The following is a 14,259-nucleotide window of genomic DNA, read 5'->3' on the forward strand; positions in this document are numbered from 1 at the left end:
AGCGCTAACTACCGTAATTTCCCGAATATAAGGTGCACCCGTGTATAATTCGTACCCCAAATTTACTTGTAAAATCTAGGGGAAATTATTGTACCCATTAATAATGCGCACCTTAATTTTAGCACCAATAAATAGAAGAATACAAGAAAACAGAGCTCGTGTATAGATACAGAAATGTCATTTTACTGACTCGTGAAACATAGCACAAGCATAACATATTGGTCATTCAAAACATTTACGGTAATAATATGATTTGACAACTTCTCCAACTTACAGGAATCTAGAGAAAACAAAACAGATGTGACTTTTTTTTTAAAGGCTCATTTCATCATGATGAATAAATGTTTCTTCCATGGATTGATACGGTAAAATGAAAGTGAGAACGTAAGTCGGAAATCCGGAAAAGCTCATCGCTGTCGACACAACAGTAACAATAGAAACTATTGTTATTTGGGTTTGAGTTTCCCCAGGGACATATATAGTTGACGGACACACACAGGAAGTCTGTGTTGTTACGTTTGTTATGGTCCGAGTTGCGGAGCTGCAATAAACGTTGACTCAAATGAGTTCAAGAAACTAAATTCTGTGCTTTATGAAGTGTGAAAAAAAGGATAATTTAACACAGACGAAATCATTCGGCCGATCAGAGTGAAGTATTACCAAAACAAAATGGTGACGTCACGTACCGTAATGGTCGGCGCATACGTTTCTTCAACACAACTTGGCCGTGTCAATAAAAAAAATAGGTTTATAAATATATATAACATATAGTCGAGCTGAAACGAATACTCGAGCAACTCGAGTAACTCGAGGTTAAAAACTGATCCGAGTAATTTTATTCACCTCGAGTAATCGTTTATTTTGACAGCTCTAAGCATCACGTTTTGCTCGGACTACTTTTAATGCGGGACAACGCGCTGATGTCGCGTGCGTAGAGGAAGAAGCCAAAAAAAAAAAAAAAAAAAAAAAACTTACTGCAGCCGACAGCCGCTACAAACGACGCACGCACGATACTAGCCCGCACGATGCTACGTTGGTAGCAGGTAGCGTCTGATGCATCTCATAGAGATCACATGTATGTTGAACTAGATACGAATGACAGACTCGGGCGCGTCTGGGCAGCATTAGTAAACAGCCGCCATCTTAAAGCAGTAGAGCGCTAAGCGCTAATAAAGAGCGCTAAGCGCTAATAAATAAGATTAACGTTACTGTCACTCGATCAAGTAACGTTAGTCCTGCGGAGGGCTAGGTTTCTATTAATTATGACCACTTTCGATGCGTGGCTAACGTGTCTTACATACAGGCTTTAACATAACATAGCTTTGTGGAGTGATGAGGGTGTAAAATAAAAACTCAATCATGCTAACTATCAATTTTAGCACAGTAGTCATTGCTGGATAAAACACCAAGTAGCACTGGTCCCTAATGTGCTCCAATCAGTGTTGTCACGGATTACTTAGAAAAGTAATTTAATTACTGATTACACCTCAAAAAAGTAATCTAGTTACTTTACTGATTACTTTATTATCAAAGTAACTAAGTTACTTTAAAAGTAAATTATCAGTTACTTTTTACCATTTTTTTTTTTTTCCCTTTTGCTGCCTCAACATAAAAAATAACAGAAAAATGTCATCGCGTTTAATTGAGTTTTTCACAGAAGGCTTAATCTTTGAGTTACCGGGGGTTTAATTAGTCGACCACCATTGACTCGCCCTTGCTTAGCCATTCCGGAGCCCTAAAACTAACAAATAACTGACAAACTACACAAAATTTGTTGAAATCAACTAGAGCTGAAACGAGTACTCGAGGAACTCGAGTAACTCGAGTTTAAAAACTGATCCGAGTAATTTTATTCACCTCGAGTAATCGTTTATTTTGACAGCTCTAAGCATCACGTTTTGCTCGGACTACTTTTAATGCGGGACAACGCGCTGTCACGTGCGGAGAGGAAGAAGGGGGAAAAAAAAACTTACTGCAGCCGACAGCCGCCACAAACGACGCCGACGTTGCTAAATACTAGCCCGTACGATGCTACGTTGGTACAGGTAGCGTCTCATGCGTCTCATAGAGATCACATGTATGTTGAACTAGATGCTAAATGACAGACTCGGCCGCGTCTGGGCAGCTTTAGTAAACAGCCGCCATCTTAAAGCAGTAGAGCGCTAAGCGCTAATAAAGAGCGCTAAGCGCTAATAAAGAGCGCTAAGCGCTAATAAATAAGATTAACGTTCCTGTTCTGAAGTCACGTTAGCCCTGCGGAGGGCTAGGTTTCTATTAATTATGACCACTGTCGATGCTTGGCTAACGTGTCTTACATACAGGCTTTAACATAACATAGCATTGTGGAGTGATGAGGGTGTAAAATAAAAACTTAATCATGCTAACTATCAATTTTAGCTCAGTAGTCATTGCTGGATAAAACACCAAGTAGCACTGGTGCTAATGTGCTCCAATACAGCCTGTATCATACATTTATTTTGAACACTGCAAAAAATCAAAATCCTATCAGGACTTACAGTTTAGACTAACTTAAAACTTAACTAGAACTTAAAAATGGCTTGACACAAAGAGAAATTCAATTGAAAGACGTGGGAAAAAATCCAAACTTTTAAGTGATGTGTGTTATCAAGCGTAACGGCATTTTTAGGTAAGATATATATATATTTTTTTGTAATAAGATCTAAAGTTTTTTGAGTGAAAGCAGTGAATTAGTCTTTTTTTTTTTTTTTTTTTTTTTTTAATTCTAGTTACATCTGAGATGCAATTGTTGGCTGTTTTCAACAATATACATCGAAAATAAAGACATTGATTGACTGAAAATGGTTCAAAATTAGATTAAATGTCTTGTTTTCTCATGTATATTTATAATTGGTTTTCACCTAAAAATATATTTGTTTTATCCGGTTACTCGATTAATCGATAGAATTTTCAGTCGATTACTCGATTATTAAAATATTCGATAGCTGCAGCCCTAAAATCAACTCCAACGACTAATTAATCCCCCGCTGATTCCAAGATAAAGCCTAATGTAAAAAATTCTGAACCTACCCTTTGAAATAAAGACCTAGCCGTTAAAATGTTGTTTCTAAAAGTTGTAAAGCAATAAAACAAAGAACAAAAATTAATGAAATGAACAAAAATCCTACAACGTAAAGTTTTCATAATGGGTCAAAATCATTTTTCGAACAGATCACGTGACTTGCACCTTGGAGACTATCCTTTGCTTTGCTTAGCCAAAACTACACCAGAGGAGGCAAGATGGATATTTAGAATTTCTTTAAACCTGAGCTTTCAAACGCTGCCAACAACAACTTGAACAGTTGATTGAACTCGAACAGTGTCAAGATGTATGTGTATGTATGTATATATATATATATATATATATATAATATATATACAGTATTGGCCAAAAGTTTGGAGACACCTCAAAGGTGGATACTTTGAAGAATGTAGAAAACAAAACCTGTTTTCAGTTATTTCACTTTTTTTTGCCATTCCACATGTTCGTTCATAGTTTTGATGTCTTCAGTGAGAATATATAATATTAGTGAAAATATATAAAACGCAAAATGTGTGTCCAAACTTTTGACTTTCATTTCAGTCTTCAGCATGCTTCTCCCCCCCAGTGCCACAAATGTAAAACTCCGCCTATGATTACAAACTCTTAACTATAAAATGTACATAATAACACATATTATAAAGGCTGGCATACATTTATTTTGAACACTGCAAAAACTCAAAATCCTATCAGGACTTACAGTTTAGACTAACTTAAAACTTAACTAGAACTTAAAAAGGGCTTGACACAAATAGAAATTCAATTGAAAAACGAGGGAAAAAATCCTAACTTTTAAGTGATGTGTGTTATCAAGCATAACGGCATTTTTAGGTATAATATATACAGTGGGGAGAACAAGTATTTGATACACAGTCAATGGGAAAACCCATTGGCAGTGTATCAAATACTTGTTCTCCCCACTGTATATATATATATATATATATATATTTTTTTTGTAATAAGATCTAAAGTTTTTTTGTGTGAAAGCAGTGAATTAGTCTTTTTTTATTCTAGTTACATCTGAGATGCAATTGTTGGCTGTTTTCAACAATATACATCGAAAATAAAGACATTGATTGACTGAAAATAGTTCAACATTAGATGAAATGTCTTGTTTTCTCATGTATATTTATAATTACTCTTCACCTAAAAATATATTTGTTTTATCCAATAACTCGATTAATCGATATAATTTTTAGTCGATTACTAAAATATTCGATTGCTGCAGCCCTAATATATATTCAGTGGGGAGAACAAGTATTTGATACACTGCCAATTGGTTTTCCCATTGACTGTGTATCAAATACTTGTTCTCCCCACTGTATATATATATATATATATATATATATATATATATTTCTGTCTCCATCCATGTACCCGCTTATAATGCGCACCATGATTTTACAATATGATTTTGGGGGGGAAAAGTGTGCGTTATATTCGGGAAATTACAGTACTTAACATCCCCATGAATGATCATGGTTCACAGTTCAATTCTTTACATTACAGTTAATGTTTGTGTTTTACCAAAACACAATATTAGTGAAAAGTACTAATTTTCTTGATTAAAAACATTTTCATTTGTGTTTTTGGGACACTTGAGCAGGTCAAATGTGGGTCCATTTATGTCAATGGTGAAAAATAATTTTGAAATAGGAGCTTTGGGAGTAGTCACAAGAGATTTAATTTGAAAGTCAAGCCATTGCTGTATTAAAAAATATCAAATATTATTTCATTTCATGCAAGAATTATAATTGGCATTTTAATCCCTTTCAAGGCACTTATTTAACTCATATACAGTGAAGAAAATAAGTATTTGAACACCCTGCTATTTTGCAAGTTCGCCCACTTAGAAATCAGGGAAGGGTCTGAAATTTTCATTTTAGGTCCACTGTGAGAGAGATAATCTGAAAAGAAAAATCCAGAATCACAATGATTTTTTTTTTTTTTTTTTTGGCAATTTACCGTATTGGCCCGAATATAAGACGGCCCTGATTATAAGACGACCCCCTCTTTTTCAAGACTCAAGTTTGAAAAAAGACTTTTTGAACACCAAATTAATTTTTATACAGAAAATAATTACAGTACATCCGAAACAAATGATTATAACAACATATTTGAGAGAAAAAGCATGTTATTTTGCCTCATTCGAAACTTAATATCTGAATATTTAAATATGTAAACTAAAGTGCAATCACATTAATAAATGAATGGCTTCTGGTTTTTGAAATGTAAATAAACCAATCTATTGTGATAAAACAACAAAATTGCAATAGCTGCATAAACCATCAAAGTGAATTCTAACTGTAACTGTAGTCTTGAAACAAATCTGAATAAGGAAAAACATAGCAATAAGATAATGCAAACTGGTTAAACTAGTAGCTGAGAACTGTCATGACAGAACATCGCTTTAATTATATCTGGCGTCATCTAGCGTCGTGAACGGGTATAATGTCTAGACCGCCAATATAAGACGACCCCCTCTTTTTCAATCTTATTTCAATGCAAAAAAAAAGAGTCTTATATCCGGGCCAATACGGTATATGTGTGATACAGCACCAACTAAGTATTTGAACACCTGAGAAAATGAATGTTAACATTTGGAACAGTAGCCTCTGTTTGCAATTACAGAGGTAGAACGTTTCCTGTACTTTATCACCAGGTTTACACACACTGCAGGAGGGATCTTGGCCCACCCATCAGTGAGGTTTCCGGGCTGTCGCTGAGAAACAGAGTTTCAGCTCCCTCCAAAAGGTTTTCTGTTGGGTTTAGGTCTGGCTTGGCCATGCTGGAACCTTGTTATGCTTCTTACGGAGCCACTCCTCGGTTATCCTGGCTGTGTGCTCGGGACATTGTCATGTTGAAAGACCCAGGCACGACCCATCTTCAATGTTCTAACTGAAGGAAGGATGTTGTTCCCCAAACTGTGACAATAAAGGGGCCCCAGTCATCCTCTCTGTCATACACTTTACTCGTCCTGCCCCATGCACAGATAAACACCTCCAAAGCATGATGCTACCACCCCCATGTTTCACAGTAGGCATGGTGTTCTTGAGATAGTACTCATCATTCTTTTTCCTCCAAACACAGTTAGTGGAATTATGACCAAAAAGTTCTATTTTACTCTCATCTAACCACTGAACTTGCTCCCATGACTCCTCTGCATCATCTTAAAGGTCAGAGGCTAACTTAAGACGGGCCTTGAATTGTGCTGGTTTAAGCAGGGGAACCGTCCATGCCATGCATGATTTCAAACCATGACGTGTCAGTGTATTACCATTAGTAACCTTGGAAACGGTGGTCCCAGCTCTTTTCATGTCATTGACCAACTCCTGTCGTGTAGTTCTGGGATGATACCTAAACTTTTTTGGATCATTGAGACAGCACAAGATGATATCTTACATGGGGCTCCACTCAGATTCAGATTGACCGACATATTTAGCTTCTTCCACAACAGTGGACCTGTTTTCACCAAGCTCCTTGGCAATTGCTCCTTGGCCCTTAACAGCCCTGTGGAGGTGAACAATTTTGCCTCTGCTGTCTTCGGACAGCTCTTTGGTCTTGACTATGTTAATAGTTTGAGTTTTACTGATTATATGGGGTGGACAGGTGTCTTTATGCTGCTATCGACCTCGAACAAGTGCATCTGATTCAAGGTAATACATGGAGTGGAAGTGGACTTTTAATAGGCGGACTAAAAGGTCTTTCAGGGTCAGAATTCTAGCTGATAGACATGTGTTCAAATACTTATTTGCAGCTGTATCAAACAAACAAATTGTTATAAAAATCATGCATTTTTTCTTTTTAGATTCTCTCTCTCACAGTGGACATGCACCTACAAAGAAAATGTCAAACTCCTCCATGATTTCTAAGTGGGAGAACTTGCAAAATGACAGGGTGTTCAAATACTTATTTTCATCACAGTATATATTAGGGCTGCAATTAACAATTCTTTTTATAATCAATTAATTGGACAATTAATTAAACAATCGGATAAATGTCAGTATAGCTAGACGTCCAATCAGCTTTGACTGGGATGGGCGAAGAAACATTCATTTGCCTGGCGTGGTCAATTGTGGCCTGGGGAAAATAATATTACTATAATATTACTACAATAATAGATGGAAGACATTTACATTTTTGGAAACTAGGCATATATGAGTTAAAAATAAACAACTATTAGATGAATAATACTCTAATATTAGATAAGGATTTCCTGATTTATGAATTCTGACCGGACTGCTTTGTGTTTCTTTCAGCACACTCACGTCCCTCGGCTGATCCCCTTGATAACCAGTAACTGCACATCTAAGTCTGTGGCTGTTCGAAGGTGTGACAATATCAATATGCGTGTCCAAAAATATCAGAATGGTAATAAGAAAATATATCTTATCTTGTTCAGGCGCTGTTATGACTTTTTGGACCTCCTGTTGCAAGAGTGGCAGACACATTCGCTCGAGAGGTGAGCATCGACGATGGACCGTCTTTTGTTGTGTGTGTGGATTATTACACTATTGTATAGGGGTGTAACGGTACACAGTCGGTACAACAGGAAAGCCCTGGGCTTTGGGACTGTCGAGTGCCAGTTTGTCACACATAGCAAAAGTTTCTGCCAGTGTCAGTTGCGTAGGACCTTTCTTTTTGTCTTCGGTTTTCTTAACATACTCCTTATATTGTTTGTGGTGGTATTTCGCTAAATGCTCGATTAGGTTGGTTGTATTAAAACTTCTTACAGCTTTACCACCACGCTTGACTTTATTGTGGCATATGTTGCACTCTGCCCTTTCGTCTTTGTCGTCCTTTAAGGTGAAATGATCCCACACAGCTGAGATTTTTACCGATAGTCTCTCGGTAAATTGGGAGACGGTAATGTAGTTTGTTGAAGGTGTGCCGTAAAATGCGGACCGGGGTTCAGGGAAACCAAAGCAAAAACTGGAATGGATTATTTAAATCGTTGCGCTGGAAAACCCGTACCAGACTTTCAAAAAAAAAAAACAACTGGATCGGAAGTCTGGATCGGAATTTTTCCGTTTCGGCCGATCCAATACCGATGCTTATTTTTTTGCCCATATTGGCGTTCGATCCGATCCAAATATCGGATCGGGACATCTCTAGTTTTGAATCATGTTGGAAAGGCGAAGTCAGTGTTCTGAATCTGTTAACATTCCATTCTTTTGCACTAGTTAATGCTATCAGCATTTCACCTCATTGTTTATTTGCGATTTATTGTTGTTATTTACGTGTTTATTTGTACTTTAATAAAGAATTTCAGTGTTCCATAATGTTTCTGTGAATTAATAAGCGTCATCAAAAATTTAATTGGAAAATTAGTTTTAAAAAAAAAAGGGGGGGGGGGGTTATTAGACTAGTCGACTAATTCTAAAAATGGTCAGCTGACTAATCAGGAGAAAATTAGTCGTTTGGGACAGCCCTAGTTGTTCAGTGTACCGGAACATATTTCCTCCACACCCTTCTCACCTTTTTTACCCCTGACCCGTTTTCATGCCTGGTACTGCATTTGGTACTGTAGTTCTCACTCTACATTCACCATAACTTTCCGAGTAGTGATCAACGATAACTTCTTTGTCTGTTTTGGTTTGGCTTCTTTTTCCCGTAATGTTTTTTTTTTGGTTTGTTTGTTTTGCTTTGGCGCATTACCTCTACCTCTCCCTGGTCTAAAGGAAGTCAAAGTCCAACAAGGATTTTAAAAATGTATTTGATTTTTTTTTTTTCTTCCCCCCCAAACCAAACAAAAATTTCCATCTGACTGCGTGCACCGTACCGTGACGGTACGGGATGAATACAAATACCGTTACACTCTTACTGTTATAGTATCATGAACTTAAGAACCTCTATCGCAGGCACACTGCCGTTTTGGTGGAGAGCATAAAGAAGGGAATTCGAGACGCTGACTCCGAGGCACGAGTAGAAGCCCGCAAGTAAGCCGCAAAGCAATATGTTTTCATTCGAACAAACCGGTCTTTGACTCCATTCACCATCTCATCTCAACTATCTCTCACGCTTTCCAACAGGGCCTACTGGGGCCTGAGGAACCACTTCCCGGGGGAGGCGGACGCGTTGTACAACTCGCTAGAGTCGTCCTACCAGCGCACCTTGCAGTCGTGCCTCAAGAGCTCGGGTAGCGTGGCTTCGCTGCCTCAGAGCGACCGCTCGTCGTCGTCCTCGCAGGAGAGCCTCAAGTAAGACAGATTAGGAAAGTACCAAGAAATATAAGTAGATGCTAAAAGCAGCTTTTCCAGTAATGTAAAAGTAAATGAACATTTCAAAATACAGTACTGTATTGGCCCGAATATAAGACGGTGTTTTTTGCATTGACTGAAAAAGTGGGAGTCATCTTGTATTCGCGGTCTAGACGTTATACCCATTCACGACGCTAGATGGCGACATTGAAGGGATGTTCTGTCATGATAGAGCTCAGCTACTCTCAAGTTTAAAGTGCCTGTGACACGAAAAAGCATGTTTATTTCATAATACACGCGGTATTTTATGCTCCTGAATGATATGGACCGCTTGGATGTGTGTGGAAGCGATCGCTATATTTATTTAGTTTTTTGAATCCCGCGCCAGGAAAATGAGTGACTTCCGGCTTCGGTCTTGCATTAAGGAGGAGGGCGCTGTGACGTGTACGGTAGAAGACGTCCTCTTCACGCTACAGTGTACTGTTGTGTATGATGACGAAGGATTCAGCTGATTTTGCGGATTAATACGTTTATTTTTCGCATCACGCCAGCCAAACGGCTGCGGAAAAATCATTCTGTATGAGGGAGAGGCGTATGCGCCTTTTTGGAGTTTCAAAAGGTTCCTATTCACCGTGGATATTTACTGTGGGACCATTGGACTTACGATGAAGTGAGTAAACATCTTGTTTTGTATTATGTCAAATACGAATACAGCGATTACAAAGTAAACACTACAAACTTCCTTTAAATGAAGGACTACTTACGTTTGATCATTGATAGGCATGTAAAAAGCTCTCCTAATGCTCATTAGCAGCAGCACGTTAGCTGCACAACAACTGCAGCCACCCTCCTCCGGGGAACGAACTGTAAATTGCTCTCCGCCGGGCGGTTTGCCGATCCGCTAAGACATTCGACAACCGGGTCGTCATGTCAAATAATCCAGGATAGCTATGTGTGATTTTCCGCTTTGAAGACTTTGAAATATCACTCAGTTCGGGTTAGCATGTCGGCTAGCTGTCACGCCTTCTGGTTTGTTTACATTCTCCGAAGCCGGGGAAGGGAAATGACATATGTCCGATTTAGGTGTCATAAAATATCGTTCGGGAGGTGCGACAGTAAAGGTGAAGTCGACAGTTTTGACCATTATGGAGTAATTTTGCCATGTCGTCCTGAATAAATGCATTTTTATTATTTCATATTCCATTCAGGACAAGACTGTTATTTGTCATGACCATGCCATTTATTTAGCAATTGGGGAAAATACTTGGATAAAAAGAGTATCCTGTAAAAATATTGAAGTAAAGAGACAGAAACAATGACATTTTGCCGCTCTCTTCGTCGCGTTTTCCTCGTTGTGAGTAGTTCCCCCTCAACGGGCTGACTGGTCCTTCTCAAGCCATTTATATAGCTATTGGGGAAAAATACTTGGGTAAAAAGAATATCCTGTAAAAATATTGGAGTAGAGAGACTGAAACAATGACATTTTGCGGCTTTCTTCGTCGCGTTTTCCTCGTTCTGAATAATTTCCCCTCAATGGGCTGAATAGTAAAATCGATGAGCCAAGTCTACCGCTGACGTCATCCACCTGTTGGGGACGCTAAAGCCCTATAATGGTAGGCGTGGCTAACCGGCAGATTAAAAGACTAATTTCTCGTCATCTGTGCTTTGCTAAATTGTTGTATATAGTCGAATCGTCTCAAAATATGATTCTAATTCACATAATAATGACATTTTAGACTTTTTTTCTCGTGTCATATGCTCTTTAACCAGTTTGCATTATTTTATTGCAATGTTGTTCCTTATTCAGATTTGTTTCAAGACTGCAGTTACAGTTCGACTTCACTTTGATGGTTAATGCAGTTATTGCAATTTTGTTGTTTTATCACAATAGATTGGTTTATTTACATTTCAAAAACCAGAAGCCATTAATTTACGAATGTGATTGCACTTTAGTTTACATATTTAAATGTTCAGATATTAAGATTTGAATGAGGCCATTTTTTCAAATTTGAGTTTTGAAAAAGAGGGGGTCGTCTTATAATCAGGGCCATTTTATATTCGGCCAATACGGTAATAGTTAACCAAGGCGACCAATTTCTCTGACGACCAATTTTCAGAACCCTTTCACATTTTTTTTGCGCATGAAACGAAATAGTATGGAAGAATTTTACAAAACAAAATTCATCTATCAATTCTCAAAAACAAATAAATAGAATAAATGATCATAAATAATTCACATAACAAAAATATCTAAAAAATATAAAATACTAAAATATTAAAATTGATTTTTTTTTTTCTTTTTTCTTTTTTTTAATTTAAGTGGATAACAAATTAGAAAATAAAATTACACAAATTTTTACACAGATAGCCGGTGGCTATTCTAGACCAGGTAATCTGGCTTTTAACAAAGCTGGCTCACTAGCCCGTGTAATAAAATATCCAGGCAAGAGGTACAGTACATACATTAGTGTATTAAGGACATTATTTTTCCTAATGTCGACGTGGCCTTAAACAACTGCCTAAAAATTATATTCTCTTGCATGCACAGTCGGCCGCTGTCTTCAAAATGGTCGGCCGCACCGGGTCGAGGTGAGTCTGCCCACATGCTGGAATACACACACAAAACACACACATATCATTCCTTTCATATTCATGCCCGTTTGCATCCCATCAGTTTATTTTTGTACTGTGATTCCTGCACGTGTTTTGTCATGACCTTCTTCCCACTCCACCCGACACCCCGTCAGTCCCCGCGGGTTCAAAAGGCGGCAGGCCGTCCATGTCGGCGGCCTCCCTGCAGCGCTCCCGCAGCGACGTGGACGTCAACGCCGCCGCCGTGGCCAAGCACCGGCACGCGGCGCCGACGCCAAAGGGGCCCAGCCGCCTACCTCCCGGTTCCTACGCCTCACTGGGTAAGGGCGGCTGTCAGCCGAGGCGGCGGCTGATCAGAAAGCAGCGTGGGCGATGCAACCTGAATTCTTTGCCCCAACCTTTCCATTTCCTGATGTTTGCGCTTTGCATGTCATCACTGGCTGTGTTTCGAACCTTTGACTTTTGACGGATTTATAAATGACAAAATACACTTCATATTTGAAAAGTGACGACTCGTTATAGGGGTGGGAACCTCTGGGTAGCTCACTATACGATTTGCGATGTAAGGCTCACGATTACAATTATCGATACACGGGTCAGGAAATAATTCTACAATATTTTACTATATAGGTGATAACCAGAAATGCTAGCTCTTTGTATCCTTCTGCTATGAATTGAATTGAGTTTATCACTAGACGTCCAGTCCGTTTCAAGTGGGATGGATGGCAGCAAATGAACGAATATTAACTGCCATCCCTCCCACCTCAAACAAACTGGCCGTGGATGACGGTCAATGAGTTCAATTTGGGGGCATTTCAGGTCATTTGCTGTTGATTTTCAGTCACTTCCTGTTGATTTCGGGCATTTCTCGGTCACTTCCTGTTATCAGTGTTTTCCTTTTTTACTTAATAAAAAATGTAAGAATATCTTTTTTAATCTTAAGTAACCACGCATTTTATTTAATTCATTTTTTAAGCTAGCCATTTTAAAAAAAGGAAAGATGTATTGGTACTTTTGTCTAACACTGTTATAGTACTCATTAACCGCCATTGACGGTGAGAGACATCCAATCCATTTGAACCTGAACAAATTTTCTTTCAACCCTCAGTTCAAATGGACTGGACATCTGTTAATGATAAACTCATTTAAATTCACAGCAGGAGGAAGAAAAGAGGAACATGAGCGGACCTCTGTGAAGTTAGCACCCTATCAGAAGCAAGTTTATATTAAAATTATGTCAATCATTTCTTTGCTGTAAAAAGTTTTGTTTGTGACGTCATCACTCGAATATCTCAATATCTATAAAATGATTGCAGCACAAATGAAACTTTTTCAGGATTTACAGTGCCTTGCAAAAGTGGCAATATATGAAACTGCAATTGGGCATGGTCATTAAATTAGTTTAAAGTGGCATTAAAAAGCATTAAATGAGATTTGCTTATACCTGTAGAAACCCCGAATTTACATCACAAACAGTCCCACTTTGGGTCCATTTTGCAGTTAATTAGGTGCTGCGAATGAAGTCATTACTAGAAATGAATATAAAACGATACCAGCATAAACAAAAACATCTTACAGCACAAACAAACAGCAGCACTTTGGGTCCATTTTGCAGTAAATAGTGCGTGATGTCTAAATTTTTTACAGCACCAATGAAGCACAAAAATTAGGGGCTGATTGACCTCAGATTGAACAATAAAAGAATTGTAAATATCTCAAAAACGATAGTAGCACAAACAAATACAAACGATTGACATAATTTTTTTTATAAATTTGCACCTGACGGGGGGCCAACTTCACAGATGTTGATTGGACACCTGTCATCGTCAAACACACTGAAAGAGCTTAATAATGAAAATGTAATTTTTTTCCCCCCCAAGTGATCATGTAGGCGATAACTTGCACTAAACATTCAAAAAGCACTCCAAAATGGCTTAAGCGCGCTATATTGTGGGCAGGGAGAGTTTCCGAACTCAGCCAATCTTTCAAAGCATGTTTGAATGTCAATTTCACTATGTCTGCTCAAGTTACTAACACACACTTCTCCTTTCTCTTCTCTTTTTTGGGCTTTTAATTTTTGTTTTTATCCTTGCGTTCACTTTTTGAATTATTTTCAATTTTCCCGCCTTTCCCTTGATTGTTTCTTTTCCATCCTCCCTCGCGCCTCTAAAGATGATGCCTCTGATAAAACGGATGGTAAGATCATCATCTCTTCCTCCTCTTCCCTTCACCCACTCAAAATCCCTTTGTGTGGCCACACAGCGCCCCCTGCTGTCCGTCTAATCACACTAGCATCTTAATTCATACCCTTAAACTGATTTCAAGCTTCATTAATTGTGCCTTAATTCAAATGCTATTGAAGTTAATGTAGCGTTCCGTGGGTGGGTTAGATGTTTACTTCTTGTGTGT

The 14,259-nt window shown here is 38.3% G+C and overlaps 1 protein-coding gene across 9 annotated transcripts in view; it reads left to right on the forward strand.

The window, feature by feature from the left end:
• Positions 1-14,259, forward strand: part of clasp2 (cytoplasmic linker associated protein 2) — a 153,035-nt gene that overhangs the window by 79,951 nt on the left and 58,825 nt on the right. For 8 of the 9 annotated variants that reach the window (XM_057827956.1, XM_057827947.1, XM_057827948.1 and 5 more), the window contains 7 exons: positions 7,318-7,388; positions 7,461-7,520; positions 8,920-8,997; positions 9,091-9,258; positions 11,807-11,847; positions 12,006-12,170; positions 14,023-14,046. In XM_057827956.1, coding sequence (XP_057683939.1) covers positions 7,318-7,388; positions 7,461-7,520; positions 8,920-8,997; positions 9,091-9,258; positions 11,807-11,847; positions 12,006-12,170; positions 14,023-14,046 — 607 coding nt within the window. The remainder of the gene's footprint in view (positions 1-7,317; positions 7,389-7,460; positions 7,521-8,919; positions 8,998-9,090; positions 9,259-11,806; positions 11,848-12,005; positions 12,171-14,022; positions 14,047-14,259) is intronic. The other variant, XM_057827951.1, reaches the window with a different exon arrangement.

The sequence above is a fragment of the Corythoichthys intestinalis genome, chromosome 22, assembly GCF_030265065.1.
Source record: "Corythoichthys intestinalis isolate RoL2023-P3 chromosome 22, ASM3026506v1, whole genome shotgun sequence".
NCBI classification, from domain to species: domain Eukaryota; kingdom Metazoa; phylum Chordata; class Actinopteri; order Syngnathiformes; family Syngnathidae; genus Corythoichthys; species Corythoichthys intestinalis.